General features: G+C 32.0%; 1 protein-coding gene across 2 annotated transcripts; it reads right to left on the reverse strand.

The window, feature by feature from the left end:
• Nucleotides 1-502: 502 nt before the first annotated feature.
• pod1 (coronin) lies at nt 503-23,200 on the reverse strand. 2 transcript variants are annotated; one of them, XM_023157407.2, is made up of 16 exons: nt 22,504-23,200; nt 19,385-19,621; nt 18,252-18,519; nt 17,888-18,095; nt 17,691-17,835; nt 13,624-14,019; nt 12,411-12,820; nt 12,101-12,324; nt 11,929-12,042; nt 11,793-11,867; nt 11,094-11,339; nt 7,793-8,202; nt 5,882-6,088; nt 5,621-5,756; nt 4,805-4,953; nt 503-2,205 (listed from the first exon to the last, which is right to left on the reverse strand). In XM_023157407.2, the coding sequence occupies exons 1-16, from the start codon at nt 22,846-22,848 to the stop codon at nt 2,113-2,115; spliced, it is 3,663 nt and encodes a 1,220-aa protein (XP_023013175.2). In that variant the 5' UTR covers nt 22,849-23,200; the 3' UTR covers nt 503-2,112. The 2 variants fall into 2 exon arrangements, with proteins under 2 accessions (XP_023013175.2, XP_023013182.2); XM_023157414.2 differs by having other exon boundaries at nt 13,807-14,019; nt 22,504-23,199.
• Nucleotides 23,201-23,983: the final 783 nt, after the last annotated feature.

Consider the following 23,983-nt stretch of genomic DNA (forward strand, 5'->3'; position numbering starts at 1 on the left):
CCGTATATTGATTTAACTGCTCAGACCTGCTTGCCAGGTAGCTATGATCAGAAATAAGTAGGCAAGCCTACCTAGACATATTCTCCATATGGAAAACTAACATTTGACAAAAATTTGGTTGGTTATCAATAGGTTGAAATGATTAAATCAGTGTGATTAAAAATGGTCACGACAGCTTTGCGATAGGCAAGCTATCATAGGCGTGTTCATTAACTTAAAAAAATTAAAAAAAGTCCCATCTGGTCATCAGATTAGTGTAAGTCGATCTCTTACCGGCTCTCAGATTATTTCATAACTTAGGAAACTTCAATTCTATAATTGTCTGGAGATTTTTCTCCAGAAAAAGCATTTCATTTACTAAGTTTAATAGAAGCGTGAAAAGTGAAATGAGCCAGTGGCAGAAGTCTAGTTCACGGAATATGAATTTGTAATTTGAATATATAATTTGTGATTAGTGAAGAGCAGTATTAAAAGCACATACTTCGAGAAATAACACAAAAAATGATTTTAAATGGTAGAAATAATTTATTTCAATAATTTATCTGGCGTTAATTATATGAAACTACAGTCTACATTTACAACACTAATAAAAATGATAAAGAATTACACATATAAATACAAATATTACGAGGTGGCCCAAAAATTCAAGACTGAATTAAAAACAATAAGAATTTATATAATATCAAAATTTGGCTCCACCGTGTGTTCACCTTTTCCCGTTGTTCTACATCTCATTACAAAATAATTAATTCAAAATTGTCTAGTGTCGATAGTATTGAAAAACAACAGGAAAAATAGGCAAATCACACCATACACAATTAGTTATTATATGTATAGCACTTAACGACTAAAAAATGTACCAAAATACATTTCGCTTGATATATTTTTGAGCGTTTATTTTTGTAAAAATGTTTGAGGAATGAGCGACTTTGGTCAATGATGATTTTTATAAGTTTTGGCACAGACCAGCTGCAGGGAATGAAAATTACTTCAAAAAACAGAAAAAAATGCAGTGGTCCGGATTTGGAATGCTCGATTTAACAATTAAAATGGCAGAGTATCTGAACAGAGATCACAAAATATTGATTAAAGCATGTTAAAAGTGACTAGACGTCATTTTAGTAATATCCATTATATTAATAATATACCTGGTACCTCTAGAATAAAGGACTTGAGGGACACCAAGCACAAAACACAATTGTTTGAATACCATTTAGGACATGATTCAAGGTGGCCTACAGTAATAGGCCATAGTTGCTGGCATATGATCAAATCACATCGAAAGAAAAGTAATTTGAAGATAGCTTTTCAAGGTAATCTCAAGTAGGTGTTCATAAACTTTAAATTTTGTTCAAACAGCTTTTCTTCACTAAATTATTCATTAAAACCGGGTATATAGTAAAAATATAAAGATATTGTTATATAAGAACTTACAACTAGTTTTGGAATATTGCTTTTTCTCTAGGAGAATACACGAAGCATATGTCACATTCAACGATACAGAGGCCACTGATAATTCGACCCCAAAATAAGAAAATATTTTCAATTCACACAATATACCTTCACAACAAAAACATTAAATTACTTTTCCAACAGAAAAAGTCTCAAATTAAAAATAACTCACTGGGAAAAACCAGAATGAAATTACGAAAATAACTATATAGTACATAAATCTTTGACCTAACTATATTTTGAGAATATAACTGACTTCCAGATATTAAAAATGTGCAATAATTCTGGCAGAAAGTAAAATTTCTAAGAGTGTGATCATTATTTTTTTTTAAGAGAAAATAATTGATCCAATTTACTTTTCTTTCTTCCAGCACACCTTGAATTTAAAAAAGAACCATCACATAGTCTAGTTTCATCGAGAGGGCGAAGCAAAGTCATGTATAAATATCATATAAAAATAATAAAACTTATAATAAGAAGCTTCATGTACGAATTTGTTCAATAGTTGAACCTTATAGACATAACCTTATTATATCATACTGTAAGGCTGAGAATATGTTTCACGAAGTATACTTTACATGAGAGAGCAAAATAATATTTTTCCGTAAATTTTGTTATAGTAAACGACGATATCGGTGTCCAACCGGAAAGTTATCGCTTTCATTCATTCCATTCCTTCTCATCTACTCCTTCCATATTGTCTTGTTCCAAACTCATGTTCACTTCCAGTTTGTTACTCACAGATTTTTTCAACTGAAATCATATATAATTAAAAACATTTTACACATACAAATCAGTATATAAATACAGTACTGTCTAAAATGTGTGATTTGTTCATGAAAGTCCAATATACAAGATCTGTTGAAAAATAATGTGAATTTCAACTTTTCTCAAAAAATATGTGACACTGAAATATTCTCCTCAAGCTCTGTTCAATCTTGGGAACAGAAAAAAAGTATCAAATCTGGTGAGTACGATGGCTGGGGTATGATTGCGGTGTTTTTGATCAAACACTTATGAACAAGCAATGACGAGTGAGCAGGTGCGTTGTCATGATGCAAAAGTCGAAATAGCGGAACACGCAAAATTCTTCTAAATTTTATGCCTCTCACATGATTAACAGCTGAAACTGTGAACATAAGTTCGAGACGATTGTACCAACATGAAAAAATCTACTTATCCCGCGAAATTTGAACATTCACTTTATTTTTTTGAACTGATCTCATATATGACTCTAATAAACAAGAATATTGTATAGTTGTTCAAAGGGAGCTATTTCAGATTTGGTCGAATTAATAACAAAAAACGAACAAACATATATGATTATTGGGTTGATAAAATACATTTTTTATTGTATACAGAGGATGCCAAATGGAAAAAATCATAAAGAATGTATCAACAGTTTTTTATTTTCAATTCATACTATAATAACTGACTAATAACTGAATAAAAGATGAATGTGATTAAATAAAAAATGTTTCAGAATATCTTTAATATTTTAGAGTTTTTCAAAATTTTAGTTTAGTACTAAACAAAAAAAAGAGAAAAGCCATTTTCAATTCGCATAATTTAGATTATCGAAATGCTATCTCGGACAACATTATCACTTATAATAAAACTGCTTTCTAGCAACGAGTACAGCCTCAACGTGTACAGTGAGTTGGACGAAGGTAAAAAAATCCTAGGGATTTTCATAGACTCAAGTAAAGCATTTGATCTGGTAGATCACAAAATTCTCCTAACAAAGCTTGAAATGTATGGAATCAGGGGAATAACACACAACTGGTTTGTAAGTTACTTAGAGGGTAGATACTACTATGTAGAGGTTAGCGGAAATAAATCAGAATCTAAAAATTGTTCCCTCGGGGTTCCTCAGGGTTCTATATTAGATCCACTCTTATATATAATATATGTAAATGATTTTTATAGTGATCAGTTCATTATGAACGCTGATGACACATTTTTATTGATAACTCAGGAAAATATTAATGCCACAGTTAATAAAGCATCTGATGAAATAAAAAGAACCCAAAAGTGGTTCTCAGACAAATGGTCTCTTATTAAATGAAAGAAAAACTGTGCTTTTACGTTTTAATCATTCAAGAACCACTCCAGATCACAGTTTACTAGTAACGTCAATTAATGAATCAATTTAACAACAAGAGGAGACAAAATTTTTGTCATTTCCTATGGTATTATAGCTTGGGGAGCATCTAGTGATTGTTCCATAATACTCAAAATTCAAAAAAGAACCATAAGGTTCTTTTTTGAATTTTGGTATGTAGCAGGAGTTACTAGAAGGACAAGTTGCAAACTCATCTTCCAAAATCCCAGAATATTGACTGTTAGAAGTATATACATTTATGAGATATTAAAATATGTAAAATCGCACATAACCAGATTTCCTACTGTCAATGGTAATAAGAATTATAATACTAGAAATTCACTACAGTTGGAAGTGCTAACACACAGATTAGTTGTATCTGAATCATGTCCCAGGCTTATGGCCATTAAAGTGTACAATAAACTTCCAAGTACAATAAAAAATCTGGCTGTAGAACAGTATAACTATCAAATCAAAGAGTTGCTCCTGGATAAATCCTATTATTATCTCAAAGAATATATGGATGATAACTTATAACCCTGTACATGTGTAACATTCTAGGACGATTTTAATAACGATGCTGTTACATAAATAACAAATTATTTTTGGTTTTGACTTTTATATAGTATGAACATGTCCAACATTTTAGGCCGATTTTAATAACGGTGCTGTTGCATAAATGGCATGTTATTTTAGGTTTTGACTATTATATATTATATTATCTATGTAAATTGTGCCTCTAAGTGCACGAAGTTTTTATTTTTAATTTTGTATTTGTACACGTTTTGACATACTCAATGTCATCCATAGATGATAATCCAACTGAATAAATATTATTATTATTATTATTTGACATCGGTGGTGTGTCCGACCTAATGTCAAATCGCCTTTAATATATCCCCATAAGAATTCTTATGGCATTAGATCAGGTGATCATACTGGATGTTACATTATTGTGATAAATTTCGTCAATCAGATTGAATTAAAATCTAAAACTTATATACTTCTGACATGTTTCCATAAATAAGTACAATATTTGCATGATGAAGTATAATATTGAAATCAAACTATAAAATGAAAGTATTGAGTGGTATTACTTTCAAACTCAAAGTCAACATCTTGTTGCAATTCAACTGTGAGAAAATTCAGGATGACTTTACAAAATTTAATTTTTCAGAAAAAAAAGTCATTCTCTTCATTATTTATTTGGTACACTTTTCAATCTCCACTATAAAACCTAGAACTTACTTCTTCTTGTTTGTTTTTCGTTTGTCCAGATATATCTGCATCCCATCCCACTCCTCTATATGCCTGAGCAGATCCTATGAATGGTGTCGAAGCAGATTTATTGATTGTTCTTTCGCTGGCAGTGTTTGGTTGTCCTTGAGATTCCGATACTGTGAAAAAACAATAGATTAGATTAGAACTGGGACTTTACAGTCCGCCGATGACGATCATAGTGTCCATTCGAGTGGAATTTTAATATCGTAACAGTTTCACATATAAAATTAAGTAGCGTTCCTATGAACGATCAATTCAATTCCATAACGAATGTTTGGAGTACAAGTTGAATGGAAAAAAGTGATTTTCATTTAATTCAATGTTCATATGAAAATAGTTGATTTGAAGGTTTTTTCTGTAATTCAAAGTTCATGTTAAAGTTTTTTTTTGGAAAGGCTTTTTTCCAGTTCATATCTGGAAGTAACTTGTATGCATAATCCACAAATTTTTGTGAAGACTTTATTTTGAACATATGTCTATGTCTTCCTTTGCCAGTTTTCCACATTTTTTTTATATGAAGATGAAGAAGGAGAAAGCCGAAAACCTTTCTTTTTCAATAAATGTCATGAAAAATTTGAAACTACTTTCATTATTCACGATCATCATAAACTTATACACAGTGAGTACAATTTTATAAAATACAAAGTTTCTGAGAGTGTAATATCATCATCAATATTTTGAAATCATCAAAATTTGAAACAAATTTGAAGATTTCACTGATAAGCTTGGAGACTCAAAATTTCTTATAAATGATATGTGTAACAAATCATCAAAATAACTTACGTAAGTCCATTCCTTCAGGTTTTAAGCTGATCCTTTTGGGAATTTTATCACTTCCACTAAACCATTCAGAACTTGTCAATGTGGGTGTCCATGTAACTCTAGTTGGCGGGAATAGGTCGTCTTGGAATAAATCAGTCTACATAGAAAAAACAAATCGTTACAGGGGGGACGTAAATATTTCTTGCCTTTAACGAATTATGTTGTGATTTCTCGAAAACCAATAATATTGATAATCTGATTTTACCCAGCACTTGATCTTACCTTTATCCTTGGTACAGTGAACGACAAAGGTTCAATCGAATTGTTTGTGAGTCTATAGGCTTTGGCGAACTCTACGTTAGAGACATCACAGACATTTTTGGGAAGAAAAGATAAACCCTGATGTAACCCGTTGCATCGATGGTGGCTCAAAGGACAAATATTTGGAGTTTCTTCTGTTATTTCAAAAGCATAGATTGTTGAATCACCCTGAAATATTCAATTTGAATCAAGCAAAAGTTTTATTGATGAGGTAAGGAAAATAGAGATGTTCTTCATTCATATATATTATATTATATTTTATTACTCTTTATTAGCAAATAATTCTCTTCATAGTACAGTCATTGATGACTACTACTTGAAGTACATTCACTACATTTTCTTTTGAATTAATCACAGCTTTTTATATGACTTGGCAAATTATTAAATGCAATTAGACCAGAACTATACAACGAGTCACAACCTATATGTTCTCTGTTGATATAAAATTTTCCTATTTTATTTCTAGTGGAGTGTGTATGAATACTACTTGTGTAGGTTAACTGATCACTCAGATAATTTGGCAACATATTGTGTTTGATTTTAAATATAAATATTAGCATATTCAGTGTTATCCTTTGTTTAGCAGACATAAGAGACAGTGTTTCCAACATGTATTCCACAGATGTGCCCTTATGGATCTGTTTTGAAGCTTCTGTAGTCTGTTTAGATTTTCATTGCTCACAAAATAGAGTAATGTACTGCAATAGTCAAAGTAGGGTGCTTTTATTGATTTATAAATTGTTAATTCTGCATATTCACTTGTTTTATTTTTCAATCTATAAAAAGATGAATTTTCGCGGCTATATTCTTCTGAATATAACTACAGTGCGTCTTAGGTTCAATTCTTGATTCAATACCACTCCCAGATATTTAAAAGTTGTTACCCTTTCAATGATGACATTATCAATATAAAGATTCAATGACAGCTGTTCATCTTGCAGTTGTCTTAAACGATATTTGCTACCTAGTAACATGCATTTTATTTTATCTACATTTAACTTGAGGATAACCACTCGTTTATATTTGATAGTTCCTCATTCAAACATTCTGAGATTTCATTATGTGTCCCAGAACAGTACAACATAGTATCGTCGGCAAACAGTTTTATTTTACACCTTTTAACATGTATCACAATATCATTTATGTACAGCAAGAATAGCAGTGGACTCAATACTGACCCTTGAGGAACTCCTGAAATTACATTCAAAGTACTGGATGTCACCTGATTATATTTAACTAGCTGCGCCCGATAAGTGAGGTAGTTTGTGAACCATTTTAATACTTTACAATGTAGAGAATTTGAAAAAAAATTCTACGATGTGTATAAGACGGAAGGTTACATAGTTCAATTTGCAGTGAGGCTACCTAAGGGCATTTGTTATACTATTTTTTCATCTGATAGGTAGAATTGTAATCTCTAGCATAAAATGAATCTACTGACAGAAATATAAAAACAATTTCCTACAATTGTGTTATACTTAAATATTTTACATTGCTCTTTTAAATTGATACAACTCAATTTCTTCTTTCGAAAACACCATGGTTATGGAAGATTTTCTTGGATTATTTATTATTATTATTATTATACATTTACATTGCCTCGATATTCTGTTTTTTTTGAAACTTACCAATAATTGACTTTATAAAGTATAAAGGCAAAGGTAAACTCATGGTAGACTATAATTTGTTTTATACAATTATTACTCAATATTATTAATGAAAATATTGAATAGGCCCAAAATGAGACCCTTGGTACACACCTGTCACATTTTAATGGAATTTGAGTGAAAAATTGAAAATGCCTTTGATCAATTTCACATGAAAAAATAAAAACGTAAACAACTACTATATAGTTGAGAAATATAAACTCACCCTTCCAGTAACAAAAAGTGTTGAACTGTCCTCATCATAAAAAGGTATCAGAATCGCAGGAGATACATCCAAACCTACTGTATTGAGAGGTGAACTCAAATCATTGGACTTGTATGCTGTTATTTGTCTCTCGGAAACCTTATCAAACCCAGTGACAACGATGAAATGGCCATCTAGTGCCCATACAATTCTAGCTCCTCGATTTCCCTCAGGACCCTTTCCTTCTCTGATTGGGCTGTCACTTTGTCTCGGTTTGTAGATACGAATTTTGCTGTCTTTGCTAACAGTGGCACAGAAGGAACCACAAGGGGACCATGCAAAACTGAACATTTGGTCAGTGTGACCTTTCAGTGTGATTTTTTCGGTCAAAGTCGCCAAATCCCATAATTTTATTGACATGTCGTATGATCCTGAATAAAACAGAAAAGTTAAATCAATGAAGATCATCATGTGCAAAAACTGTTTCATCAAAATTATGGCATAACACGTGTTATGTTTTTGTAAAACTGGTTAGTGAAAATCTCACAATAAAGAGTTTTTTGAATAAGTTAGTTATGGATTTTCAACAAGAATCGGCAAATTCCATCATATACTGCTTCATCAGTTTCTTAAAGTTTAGATTTTTTTTTAATATTTGTTGCTTTATTTATTTACATAACTAGTATATTTCCATTTATTTCACTATAAGAATAAAATCAAGCCGTGATCGATTCTACTAAAGAATTATAACTTGCCTAGATAAGGTATGTCAGTGGAACATATAAAAATTGAAAATTTCAACTCCTTGATTCAGTTTCTTCCAAATTTTGTTGTTTCGATTCTACCACCAACTGCTCATACTCAAAGTATATCTTTTCCTCCATGTCACTCTCAGTGACAGTAACTCCAACAATGCTAACTCCATGTTTAACTATCAGATGCTCATTGAGTAAAGTTTCTGAGGAATAAGATTTCTTACAGAACCGACAAGGTAATTTCCTTATGTGGATTTTTTTGTGTCTTTCCAATCTACAGGAGTGAAAGAATTTCCTGTGGCAAATGTCACAAGAATAGGGTTTAGGTTTAGAATGGCAATTTCGACAAAAAACTTAATTTTTTTTAAAGGATCTGCCCCAGTAAATGTCACAGTGATTTGAAGAAATTATTTCATGATGAGGAATGAGGAATACTCATTATCTGAGGCTCATTCCTGTATTAAACACTTGAATACGAATGCAAGGATGTCAACCAACAAACATCAAATTGATATAGTGCCATATGAATAAAATCAGGAATTATCAATTTTCTATATAAATGCTCAATCTTTAGCTAATAAAATTGATGAATTAAATATTATATGTCAGGAAAAACCATATCATTTAGTCTGTATATGTGAAACTTGGTTGACAAGTGATTTAATCTCTAATATCAACATCATTAATTACAATTTGGTAAGTTACTTTTGTAAATATAAGCTTAAGCATGGCGGAGTGGCAATATTTGCTCGAAATTATATTATAACGAATGCTGTGGATAGAATAGAATAGAATTTAATCATCTGTAAAAGCAGAACATAATATGTTACAAAATTATTTGGTACACAAATGTTACTACTTCATTAGACTAGTCAACTAAAATCAGAATATATTAGTATATTATGCAACGATCATGTAATGATGGTTATTAAGACACGAGCATTAACCGGGATACGAAACGAGCCGAAGGCGAGTTTTGTATGGTATATGCGAGTGTATTAATAACCATTACATGAGAGTTGCATACGCTATTTTTTCTAAACCCGATAAATAATGAAAAACTATAAATATTATATTTGTATTGAACACATTTACAGTAATTACCTCATATTTTTTTAAAAAAACACAAACTTAATGGTATTATCATGGATATATGAAAACTATAAAGATTCTAATTATATTTATATTGAATATAACAACTGCAATTAATCTGATCTTTTAAAAATATTGGAGTCGATGGTATTCCTTCTATATCGCTGTTTTCAGACATTTTGATAATATAGGTAGGTAATATGAAAATTGATTTTGACAAATAAAGCAATTAGTTACTTAGGTTAGAATCTAGGACAAACAAAGGAACAGGATTCTTGAATGAAAAATTATGGGTTTCTATTGGTTGATAATCTGTATCGTTATGAAAAATCTGTATCATAATGGATATCATTATGAAACGGATTATGGTCATATAAGTGTATTGTTAGAGTACGGGTGTAGAAAAACCTATTTATAAGACTATTCTACATACACAACCTACTTTCAACGCTAAAATTTGTAAAAAAAGGTTAAAAAAAAGGTCATATTCAGTCATTTAAATATTCCTTCACAGAATAGAATGCTTTTCTCAGCAAAAACTTACTCAAAAGAGATTTAAAAGTTTTAAAATCATTGAAATTTGATATAAATAGATATTGCACTGAAGTTGATGCAGAGTTTGCTGCAATAACTATATTCAATATTCTGGTAGTATGCTTATATCGATCAGGTAACTGAAATTTTCTGAATTTCATATCTTCATTTGACTCTCTCGCTGAATTTACAACCCGAAAATTTAAAAAGGTAGTGGTACTAAGGGATTTCAATGTGGACTTTTCCACTAAATCAGTAGAAAAAAAATTGCTGTGTAATACATTGGATGCATTCAACTTCAGGTATTTAATACAAGAACCAACTAGAGTCACCAATCATTCCTCCACCTGCATTGATAATATTTTGATGAATTTCGACCACCACTCAGATGCACAAGTTAATAAAGATAACATATCTGACCACTATGGCCTAGAAATATCAATTGCTATAGATGAACTGCCTACTGTGGAAAAAATTATTTTAATTAAACCAATTTCAAATGTTGGTGTCTCAGAATTTAGGTTTATTATTAGTAAAATCAAATGGTCAAATTATTACAAGTCTACTGATCCGGATTTTTTAGCAACGTTTATATGTGAAGAAATCAGTAACCACAGTTACTGTATTGTGGTCAGCGGCTGATTTGATTCACTATAACTTTCTGAAACCGGGCCAAACCACCACAGCAGAGTCCTATTGTGAGGAAATCAATGAAATGTTCCGAAAAACAGGAACAGGCAGAAACGGCCTTCGTCGACTTCATCAATTACCGAACATCCAATTTCGATGAAACTGAATAAGTATTCACCGAGATATTACAAAACTTTTGAAACACTGTTATTTTACTTTGCAATTCTAAGTTGTGCACTCATAATGAAATTTTGTGACTTTGTGTAAGTTGTATTTGAATTATAAATAAATATTGTTAATATTATTCTTACCTGTCGCAAGAACATCTTTAGCAGTTGGATGAAATTTGATGAAATAAATTTTATCAGAGTGTGCGTTCAATTCCGATTCGGGTTCATTAGTGGGTTCAAGAAGCCCGCCTTCTGGGATTCTCCACAGTTTAACGACACCGTCATCACAAGCAACCGCTAGTCTGCAAAAGTCAAATGGGTCCCAAGCGAAGTCCATTATGTTGTTGCCGTTCACCAATGCAGGAATTACGCCATCGGGAAGTTTACCTATGATAATTGAAGAGAGAGGCATATTGAATGGAATTCTATATAGTTTAAGAATTTGTGAAAAGAGCTATATAGTCTGAAAGTCCCGTGAATGCCTGATCTTACATTCATTTTCATTTTTCAAAATAAGGAAGGCCTGCTCTTCACAGGTTCTTGCTCTGATAATTATTGTTCTTTTCACTCAAGATAACTCATAAAACTCAACATAATAATTTTGACAAAAAAGGTGGCAAAAATGTATGATTTCAAATAATGATTTGCTAAACTTCAATTCAAGAAATGTAGAAGTAAATTAATGGTTTGCCCTTACACACCCTAATTTCTATGTAATACTTTTGTGATTTATCAAATTGATTCAGGTGAAGAATAAAAGGAAGACATTAAAAGTTTTGTCATGAATAATCCATCACTTATCAAATTATACATTTCAGATAATATTATAAATTGTCTCACCTGTTTTACTGAGTTCAAACGTAGCAATTTTGCCTCCGGGACCACTTAAAGGTACCGCCACTCGTTCAGGATTGGCTGAAAAATAATAAGATTGATGAAAATTCTCCCAAAAAAAAGAATGAAAATTGAGTATTACCGTGAAACCCGTCACATTCTCCTGAGATCTGCCTGCTCAAATTTCGAATATTTTCTATGTGGAAAGATTTGTGCGATGGCGTTCCTTTGAGGTGTCTGAATTTTGACACTCGACCTGAAAAAAAAAAAATTGAATCACCGTCAAATTTAAAATATTCTCTTTTTTTTCTTACCAAAAACGGTTGAAGTCCTCTTTGGCGTTGGCATGGAAACTTCACTTTTTCTCACGCTAACAGGATCCATTGATTGTTGCTTCGGCATAGGCACACTTTTTCGATTATTATCGTCTTTGAGCAAGTCCTCAGTATTCTTTTTATTTTTCAATGAGTCCTTCCTTCTCAACATCACTGGGGATCCCTCCTTCTTCTCCACACCTTGTTCCTGAACAGATTGTGACCTAAAATTCAATAAGTATATTTCAATACTAATTTTTCACTCATCTGTATGTCAGGAAATTTAATTATATTTTACAAGTCTTCATACCTGCTCTCATACATTTTTCTCCTTTCAGCAATACTAGCTCTCATGGATCCTCTTTCGAAATCAACCGAGTCAAGGTTTTCTTCAGACTCATTTTCTTTAGAGTTCGAATGGGTTTCGAACATTTTTCTCCTTTCAGCAGTCGTGGGCGTCCTAGGTATGTAACCAGAGTCACCGCTGGTCTCATCCTCACCACTGGAACCTGATTTGCCACTCTCAGTATCAGTTTTGCTGGGAACCGGTTCGGCTACTGCGATGGTGGGTGACTTATCTTTTTCTTCGACAGGGCTTTGTGGTTTGTCAGAACAGATACCGTTTTGACCTGGTACCGCAGGAACAGCAAACACCTTGGTAAAGGCATTTTCATTGTCACCCAGATTGGGAGGAGTAAATGGTTTTGGACCTAGTCTCGGCTGAAAAGGTGAAAGAATATTGACGGGAGAAATTATAGTCAAAACGACACTCAAACTAAAACACAAAATAATTGCTGAGAAACATAAAAAAAACAAAGCTCTGAAAATTTTTGAAAGAGGAAAAAAGCTAGTCTTTCGAAAAATAATCAAGTGGGGCATAAAAACTCTACCAACACAGAATTATGAGTTCGTTTTCCATTATTGGCAATTGATCTATAAAGAAATTATAATGTTAGCAATTTAAAAATATTTCAAGGGTATGTGTGGGTGGTACAAAGCATCAAAAGTTGCTGAAGTGTGTACAATTTTCTTGTTCTATTGATGCATTTCTTTTTAATCATTTTTGTATGGCTGTTCATTAAATAATGTTTTTACAAGATCTGCAAATAACACTCGTTATGTGTTCTTGATGTGTTGATAGGCATGCTATAAATAATCAATTTGTAATTTTCATGTTGACATACAGTAACAATGAATGTATTGAAATTGTGACCTACATTACTATGTTAGTTTTCAGAAACCCTCGCATTAACATAAAACTCATTAGTTTTGGCAACATTGCCATTGCTAATTGGGGTTCATTTGAAATAGGACACTCACAAGCTAATCAAAAGATAATGTGGAACCTAGCTAAGGAAAAGTACCGGATGTCACCCGTGCAAGTGAGCATAAGTGCAACAACATAACCCTACAAATCTAACCAGTAACACAAAAATGGGCTATCCTACATAAAATAAATAATAATGAAAGTAAAAAAAGAATTAAACTCAACACAAGATCGTGCCCGAAATTTTTGAAATAACCTTGTATCCTCCAGCTATAGGCACGCTTGGATTGACAGAGGTCACAATGGGGGCAACACTGTTAGTACGGGGTCTAGCCACAGGCTTGGGAGCATTGGGATCTTCTATGGTAGCTTCACAGATAGAACTTGTCCTGGAAGTCCTGGGTAAAGGTTTAGGAGGGACGACCGCAGGAGTATTTACCTTATCTAACTCGCTTTCCAAGTTCCTCGTGATCAAGTTATTTCGTTCTTCCTCAGACTGTTTGTTATCCTTCTCCAAGTCCTTGACTATATCTCTCACTGGTTGATATTCAGTTTTTGTCACAGCGGCAGTTATTTTGGGTTTAGGCTCCGGGTTCTTACTTTTCTGAGTGCTGTATTCATCACGCAATTGCTGAAGAGGTCCACGGTGAATCTTGAAAAAGTAATAATAATGATTTATTCACATGTTTTATACATGACTCAACAATGTTGTGTGTATATAATAATAATAATTTTATTGCAATACGATCTACAAGTGGACACAGCAAAAGTCAAACTTTCGAGAAGTTAATTCTCATTTACCTGGAATTATCAATTTTAAAATTAACAGATATTAATGTATCATCATCTACAAATTACAGTTGAAAATTATATAAATTAAAGAGTTTTTCAAAAATATTCATGATAAACAATATTTACATAGCTATTTTTATTAATGATTTTCGTAACAAATTTCAAATTAGCCAGCAGTTAAACGAATAGTAGCATTTATGTCTCAAGTAAGAAATAACTGAACTTCTAAACTTCTTGAAGACTGTGATATTTTTAAGTTCCTTCGGTAGTTAACTATATGCTTTTATTGCCTGATAGTAAGCTCCTTTCTCATAATATGTTGAGTTATGGCTGGGAATAGCTAGTTCGTTACATTGTCTGGTGTTAATATGCATATTATTCGAATATTGGCCACTATTTCTGGGAAACAGGTATGGATATTTCTTTACGAAACAGACAAGACCCAAGAAGTACAACGAGGGCACTGTCAAAATATCAAGTTTACAGAAGAACTCTTTACAAGAGCTTCTTTGATTTAGATTTAGGATACATCTCAGGATTTTTTTTTGAGTAATAAATATTTTTTGTGAGTTTACTGAAGAACCTCAAAATATAATACCATATGAAATCAATAACTGCACATGTGCATAGTAATATGTTCTCAGGCTACAAACAGAGACTTGATCCCTTAAGTATCGTATCACACCACAAATAGAGCTTAATCTGTTATTCAATAAATTTATATGGGTTTGCCAACTGGTAGTTGCATCCATCGTGACACCTAAGAATTTAGTGTGATCCGATATTGGAATAGACCTATTTTGGAGTTTTACATATAGAAATTCCTTGCAGTTTATTGATTTGTTAAAAATTACTAGTACTGTTTTGGTAATATTTAATTTAAGCATATTTGCCTCTGACCATTTGACTATACTATTTGATATGGCTGAAGCTTTGGTTGAGAGTTCTAACGCATTTGTTCCAGTTATAATGACTGATGTCTCACCTGCGAACTGGTATACACTACTAAGATTCAAGGCTTTGGGTGAGTCGTTCACATAAAGAAGGAAAAGTATTGGTCCAAGGATAGAGCCCTGAGGTACACCCTGCCTAATCATAATTCTACTAGATATATAATGGTTATCTGCGTTCATTATGCTAACAACTTGGGATCTATTTGATAGGTATGATCTAATGAGTTCATAACCCTTATACTTTTCCACCTTATTTAGGAGTTTTTTGTGGTTTACCATATCAAAGGCCTTTGAGAGGTCATAGTACAAGCCGACCGAGGTTTTTTTGCTATCAGCATTCTCCGTTATTTGTTTTACCGCATTAAATATCGCCAGTTCGGTGGACATTCCTTGTCTGAAACCAAATTGGTGGGAATTCAGAATATTATTCGAGTTTATAAATGAGATGAGCCTATTATAAATTACGCGTTCAAATATCTTACCAGGTGATGGCAGTAATGATATTGGTCGCTAGTTATTAATGTTGTTCTTGCAACCTTTCTTGTAGACTGGAACTACTTTAGCTATTTTAAGATCATCTGGATAAGTACCAGTTGATAGGATTTAATTGATTATGTTTGCCAAGGGTTCACATATGTACTCTGAAATTTTTTTCAATATTGCTGGTGGTATGCTATCCACACCGCATGAGTATTTTGGTTGCAAATCATTTAATATATTGACTATTTCTCGACAATCCACTGGTCTGAGAAATATTGTAGTTTTGTTGTATGCTATGTTATCAGTTTCTACCTTATATTCATTGCTGAACTGAGTGAAAAATCTATTGAAACGATCTGCTGTTTCCCTAGGATTTGTAACGTACTGATAATTTTCATCTTTACATTACAACATTGAATAATGAGAAAATGTTCGCAACTAATAAAGAAGAATTCTCGAGAGTGGCATAGAAAGTTCATTTATTTATTTACGGCAATGCCTATTTTTTACAAAATAATTAACAAGTTCACACATATGTATTTAATAGTAATCTGAGCTAGGTTTAAGGAAAAAAATATAAAATGAAATTAAAAAAAAATCGTAAAAATAAGTTGATGAATTACAATCTTTTCAGTCTTTTCAAATGTTTCCAAAGAAGAATTAAAAAATTCTAAATCTACATTGTATGTATTTGCAAGTCTCAAAATTCTACCTACAAATTCATTCTGGCCATAGTTGGTACGACAAAAAGGTACTTTGAAGATTTCCGAATTTCTTGTTCTCTATGGATTCACATTTAAAGTTATATGTTCGACAAGTTCCGGAGAATTGATGCTATAACGTTGATTATTTTATGATTTAGTGTAAGATCTGATTTTAATCTGCTATGAACAAATTAAGAATGTCCAATATAATTGTATTTGATTATTGATCTAACAATTGAACAATATATGATTATTGAAAAGGTATTGCAGATCTAAGAATGAAACCCAATATTTTTAGTGGTTTAGAAGTAATATTTGCAATATGGGGTTTAAATCACATTTTTGAGTCGAGAGCGATTCCTAAATCTCTGATTGTGGTTTGTTGTTTTCAGTTCTAATTGATTGATTTTATATGGCCGGTTAATGGGAATTTTGTTTTGAAAAAAAGGAAATTTTTGACATTTGTCTATATTTAATTGCAGTAGATTTATATCACACCAGTGAACAAAGTTAGATATATAGTACTGTAATAATTCTGTATCAGTTGAGTCATGAATAATTTGCAACAGGATTTTATGTAGCTATTCTACATTGCATTAAACATAATATGTAAAATAATGAGAAGGAAAGGGAAATTCATATGTATTATTTCAAACATATTAAAAGAAAATTTTGGCATATCATGAGAGGTAGTAGGTATTGGTTATGAAGACGAACAGATAAATTAGAAGTTTTGGAATTTGTTTCAACACTTTTTCATTTTGGGAATAAATACGAGGTCTGTTCAAAAAATAAGGTGAATGTCTCCAACATATGTTCACAGTTTCACCTGATGTTTAGTTTGTTGATGAGTGACATGAAAGTTAAAAATGTTTTGCGTGTTCAGCGATTTTATGCTCTCGAAAATAGTGGATTTGTATAAAAAATTGAATTAAGTACCCAAAAGACTTGAAATGCTGACATTGGCATACGGTGATTGTACTCTGAATCAAAAAATGTTTACAAGTGGTACAAGATTTCTACAGAAGGTCGAGAAGGACACCCCAGCACATCAACTACTGATGAAAATGTTGAGATTTGGCCTCCTACAACCTTTTCCTGTTCCCAAGACTGAAGAGACCCATGAAAGGATGCCGTTTTGCGACAATTGAGGAAATAAATACTGAATTGTTGAACTCAGGAACATTAAAAAAAAAGCACATTAGAACTGATTTGAAAATTTGAAAAACGCTGGCAAAGGTGTATTATATTTGAGGAGGACTACTATGAAGGGGAAAAAGAGAAACTAATGAATGAATATTTTTTGAAAAATCTGAAAATTTACCTTTTTTTATGATCAGATAGCGTACATGATATAAATGATGTATTGAAAAAAAATTCAGAATTCAACTCACTACTATGGGATCTTCTCCATTTTCTCGTTTTCCAGGATCCAAGTTGAGTTTTGGTAAGGTAGTATTTTTCCCTTCCATCCATTGAGAGGCAGACAACTCAGTAATATATCCAGGAGTATCTGGGTATATGTCTGAATGGAAATCTCTGCAAAACATAATAATGAGCATGCCACACAAGCCAAAGTTTTCAAATTTACCTGTAGGTTTTTCTTGGCACTTGATACATAATGGGAATGACTGACGAACTGGTCAGCTGTAGTATGCGATTAACCTCTCCTTGCATAACATTCAAAGCTCGTTTTGGCACCAAACAAGCACCTTTGGTTTGCTCGCCAGAGTGTCGAATACCCTCGACAAGAAAAGGTTCTTTGTCCGTAACTTCCATATAGCCAATTGTTGTGTCTCCTTCAAAGAATTTTTTCAAAATTCAATATTATTATTTTGCCACAGATAGGTAATTAATTCTATGAGGGTTGCTTTTATGATTTCACAGGTTCTACTACTAATAAGTTCTACTAGTTTTCTCTACAATCGCTTTCTCGAATTTTGGGAAATTCTTACCTTTTCCAGCTAAAAATAACATCCCTGTATCGGGATCATACAATGGTATCAAAATGCCCGTTGAACAGTCCAACTCCAAAGTCTTCTCAGGCTCCCCAAAATTCCTTAGATCCCTAATGATGATCTGTCTCAATCTTTGAGCATCAAATCCAGTTGTTAGAATTCTGTTTTGCTCCCCTAGCCATACCACCCGTGAATCTTTGATTCCTGGGTGAGAGTTTGCAGTTTTGAGACACGGTTGTTCTGCCCTTGGATCCAAAATACGTACCTATATATTTGAAATTCTTTATGATATAAGAAAACAAATATTATATGTATAGTATATACAAAGTCAATTCGAATGACATAAAAACTTAAAAGTTGCCGAACGTCGGCAGTTTCTTTGTATGGCATGGGCGGCATAGTATAATTTTTTAATATAATCATTATTTTTATGTGGGAGGTTTTATATACTATTATCTTATACATTAGTCTTGTATTTAGGTGTTCGGATTGAATTCGTATAATAATAATAAAAAAATAATAATAATATAATTTATTGCCCAACAGGTAACACCCAATTACAGGACATAATTAAATACATCAGTACTGATAAGTGGTAGATAAAATAACAAATTAACAAATCATGTTCAATCTTGACATGATATATGAATATAATATGATATATGACTTTGAATAAAAAAAAACTGATAGTATAACTATTCATGGTGATACTCAGTAAAAGTGATTGACAATAACTGTCTCTCTTACAACACAAAAGAAGAAAAAAGAAAAAAAACAGATATGATATCACTTTCAAATTTCCATTGCAACTATTTTTATATGATTCACCGAGCAAGTATTAATATTGCAAAATCTGCATATTGAATTATAGTTTTCACACATATATTTAATTGGAGAATTCAATATTATGTTTGTTCATGCTGCAGAGCAGTAAAATGTGAGATTCTGCCGTGACTATAAAGCTGTGTAGACTATATATAGGGTGATACAGACTATATCAAGAACTGAGAAAGTTTTTATGGTTTAATTCACTTTAACTGTTCTCAATCAAAGATATTCTTCTTAGTTTAATTTATAATGGAATCCCACTTGACATTAAATGCTCACAATAATTATATTCCGTTTCATACCTGCTTATCTTTAGCAGAAGTTGCAAGAAGCATTCCATCACGTTTCCAGCTGACGGATTGTATAACTTCGGTGTGGTCTCCATTCGAAAATATTTCCTGTTCGGAAATCAGATCCCAAAGAGTCAGATTGGTATAGGATGTGGAGTGCAGAAGAAAATCTGCCGTTGGGTGAAAGCCAACAGTTTCTACTCGTCGTTGTTTATGAGAAAATGTACATTCCGCATTGCTGATAGATTCCTATAATAATAAATGACTTGTCACTTCTACAATTATTTATGGCGATATTAGTCGAACTGAAATTAGTTGCTAGCAAACTTCTGTGTATTTACTGATAATTTTGGGGAAACCACCATCTGAAGACAATAAGACCAATCTTGAGCCATAAGAACTCATGTTTATTTATTTATTAACGGGACAAGCCCGTTTGGTAGATTACATAAGAAAAGTAGAATTATTAAAAAAGTCCAAAATAAACACCACACCCACCAGAACCATAACAGTACTATAACAACCACAACGCTATTAATTTTTTTATGTAATTTTGTATTATTCTCGAAATCCTTTTTTGTGGAAGATTTATGTGAATTTTGTTGTTCATTTTGACACATAACAATTATGTATGGAAGGGGTGTTACATCTGAAAGAATTATGTCGAAATTTCCTGGTGAAATAATTATCAGGAAACACTGAGCATTTTTAAATGGTGCTTTAGATGAGGCAAAAGATATCATGGAAAATATGTGTCATGTACAACGTTCATTGAAAAAATCTTATCGAAATGTAAACAAGTTACATAGAATCCACAATTATCTGATTAATACTCAATACTTTTTAGGAAATATTACTGCGTTACAAATTTCCTTAAATGGACACAAAATCAATAACAAAAAAATGTAAATATATCTTATCTCATTTGTTTAACGATTAATAGAGATAGGTACATAAGATGAATGTTATTTTGTAAAAATCATACAAATTTTATTGTAATGTTACTAACCAATTTTTATAACACTATGATCCAAATATGTCAATGATATAGATTCTTTAATCAAACCTACACTGAGAAACTTATTTGACTATTAATTAAAACCTCTTTCAGTTAACAAAATCTTTCCATTTAAAATAGTCCAAGATTTAATTCAGATTTTTGAATGAAGAAGGTTGTCATTGAAGAATTTATTGGAAATACAGTTGATGAGTTATCTACAAAGAAAGAAATATTAAATCATTATTTTTTAAAGGCCTTTGTACAGGGCCGGACTTAGGATTATTATTAAGGGGGCAGGTTTTGATCTTGCTCCCCCCCCCAATCTACCAAAACGCCTAGTGTAACGTGAGGTTAAGAAAAAAAAGGTGTTATTTTAATTGAATATTTTTTTATCATAACACATGGAAGAACAAAGTATATTTCTTTGTTGTAATTCAAAGAATACATGAAAGTAGCTGTTTCGAGTGGGCTTTTTCTTCCAGTTTGTGTATGAAGATGGAGAATTAGAAAGCCAAAATCTCTCTTTCCCAAAAATTAATCTCTCCTAAAAATATACGCCTTTCAATTTAAATGCATTTTTAATTGATGATAAAAATATCGAATCCAAAAATTAAACAGTATTGCTGTGATTACCATAGCATTCATCTCTTGAAACGACCTGGAAAACTAGGAGATTTCACTAAACCAGTCAATAAGAATACATTGAAAGATAGTATTTCTATAAAGGTGTAAAAGAGAAAAATATTTATGTTTTTCTCTCAGTGTACTTTGTTGATGTGGATGAATTTACGCCCATTAAAAACTATTGAATATATCTACCTGTAGGTGTTCAACGAACTGAAGATATTACATTATGTTTACTGATTATACTTGGAAATAAGAACTATTTTATATGAATTTATGCAAGTTGATTACACTTCAGCAATTTTACAACTTCAACTACAGTAATGGAAAGTTATCATGAGTCATACTTATGGAAGGAATCTAGGTTTTTAAAATGAAAAATAGTTAATAGTTCAATTACCATTCAAAATTTTATTTTATAATTTTTCAAATAAAACCCCAGTAAGCATTTTTTGCTATGAAATCATACAGTTCCATCATTAGCTCATAGGAAACTCATCTTAAATTAATAATTAATATAATCACCTTGAAACTAATATTGGCAATGCCAAATTCTAAATCAAAACAACTTAAAAACATTCTTTGCATGTGTGAAATATATTGAACCAATTCCGAATTCAATTGAAATGCCATAATATCAAATCATTGTACAGAAAGATAATAAATTTGTCCTTTTACTGAAAAAATAATTCATATCTTGAATCATTGTTTAGTTGATAGTTGATATCATACTACATATGTCTGTAAACAGTTGAAGTTGGTTTTTAATGATGTTATGTCAGATTTATATTGAATGAAAGAGGTACCAATCATTCATAACTAAATTATTTAAATTTTATGAATAAAAAGAATAAAACAGGATTACCGTGAACTCCACAGATGCATAGATCTGAAAGGTGTTTATACTATTTCATAACTTCACATTACCTCAAAATTGAATTCTATTTGAAAAGATTTGAAATACCCAAAGAAAATAAAATTCTACAAAACAATGTAAGAATTCTTAATCTGAGGTTTTCGTAAGTTATACTATCTGTTTATTCATTGAATAAATAGAATTTTTAAATATGTCTAAGCATATTGTAGGAACCATATTTTTGGAAGAAAATTGAACCTGACCTCTGTATCTGAATATATTGCAAAATTTTATCAGGCCTATGATGAAATATTTCGGGCACAATCAAATGAATGGCTGGATGACAATTATTCACACAGGTGAATAGGCAAATGTCTTTGAATGGCCCCCTATCACAGAAGAAAAAATTTGTGAACATTAGCTAATTACTCAGGAACCCCTGATCCAATTTGACAAAATGAAACAGTGTTGAAGAGGAAATTGCATGACCAACAAGCAAGGTATCTCAAGAGCCTCTTTTCTATAAAAAATGGACAGTACTCTCTTGGCACGAACTATGGTCATTAAGCATTCATAGATCTTTTAAATCCTTGGTAGGAGCAAAAAATAAACTGAACTGCAATCTCAAATCAGTAAATTCATGATCCTTACCTGAAGACCCTCTTTTGGAATATGCCAGATTTTAACCAAACAGTCCTGGGAGCCAGTAGCTAAGAGTCCATCGTGGAATGGTGAGAAGTCCATATCAGTTACAGTATCTGAATGGGCATGTAATAAAGGCATGAGCTTACTCTTTCTACCCGAATCATCCAGAGGTAAAACAGCTAAACTGGAACCTGCATGGTCCCAGTTGAATGCCATAAATTTTGCAGAAGCTGTGATGTTGTTTCCATAAGTTTGGTAGGATCCAACACAGATATCTCGAACATAATTCTCAGGTTTTGGCACGATGGGAGCCGCATTTTTGTATTTGCTAGCTTTGAATCTCCAGGCCATTTCGAAGTTTTTGGTACTTGTTTATCACATAAAAATTGTTAACACTATATTGCACACAGGCACTATACAAACAATGGATTTCCGAGAGTAACTTGTATTCCAGTAAGTTTTGATTACTCACTGAAAGTCTACTGTCTTGGGCGTAGTAGTGTTCAATTTTAATTGAAAAGTGTAGATTTAACTTAAAAACTAATCTATAATACGCCCACTGTTATCTAGCTCGTACCTCCCAATAAGTGCAAGTGCAAGTGTCAAATCAAAATTACTAAAATAAGTAGTAGGTAGTATGTATAGGAAAATTACTGATACACCGGGTTCTTCAGTTCTGTAATGGGAGTGGGTTCGCGTTATCTGTTTGTAAACTTTAGCCGATTTCAAACGACTGGCCGGTAAATACCAGTAGGTACCTCAAAACTCATGAACTTGCGTTTGATGACGTCAAAAACCATTTGATCCATCTTAGGTTTGACAATCGGAAACTAACAGTTTCATCTGGATTTTATAACCACAGTATTATTTTGTCCCTATCTCAAGTCATGTACAACCTCACAAGATCCATGAGAATGATTTTGGTTAGGACCTATGAATAGTATTCCTTTGTCCAACCAGCTATTATACCGTCACCACTGCAATGATATAATCAGATAATACTATTTGGGAGAAATGCCATTAATTTGTGAATGATGAAGACGATAATGTTGATTCCCTAGAACCATAAAAAAATGTAATTCGATTGAAAATAAAGTAATAAATCGAATTTTGCTAAAAGGCTAAATCATATGTGGAACTAATGACAGACATTATTTTGAGTAGCTATATTTCAGTATTTATCTGCTATCAGTTTCTCTCAGTACGAAAAAATCTCAAATCCAAAACTATTTTGGGTATTGTTTATGGTTCGTTTTTATAGGTGACTCTTATCGAATAACAGTAGAAATAATTCATCATGTCCACTTGAGGCTGGATTCTCACAGATCCGACATGTGATTATCCGAAAGTTTCCTTCTGGGTGCAAACACACATTTTTAATTGTCATCGTGAAATTGAGAGCAAGAAAAAGACGAAATAGTTATTGAGATCACATACATATATTTATATATTTCAATTCCTAAAAATTCAGCTCAATCTTCGTCCA

This window comes from Leptinotarsa decemlineata, unplaced genomic scaffold, assembly GCF_025532065.1.
Source record: "Leptinotarsa decemlineata unplaced genomic scaffold, Ldec_3_MD MMD2_tig00026336_RagTag_RagTag, whole genome shotgun sequence".
NCBI classification, from domain to species: Eukaryota; Metazoa; Arthropoda; class Insecta; order Coleoptera; family Chrysomelidae; genus Leptinotarsa; species Leptinotarsa decemlineata.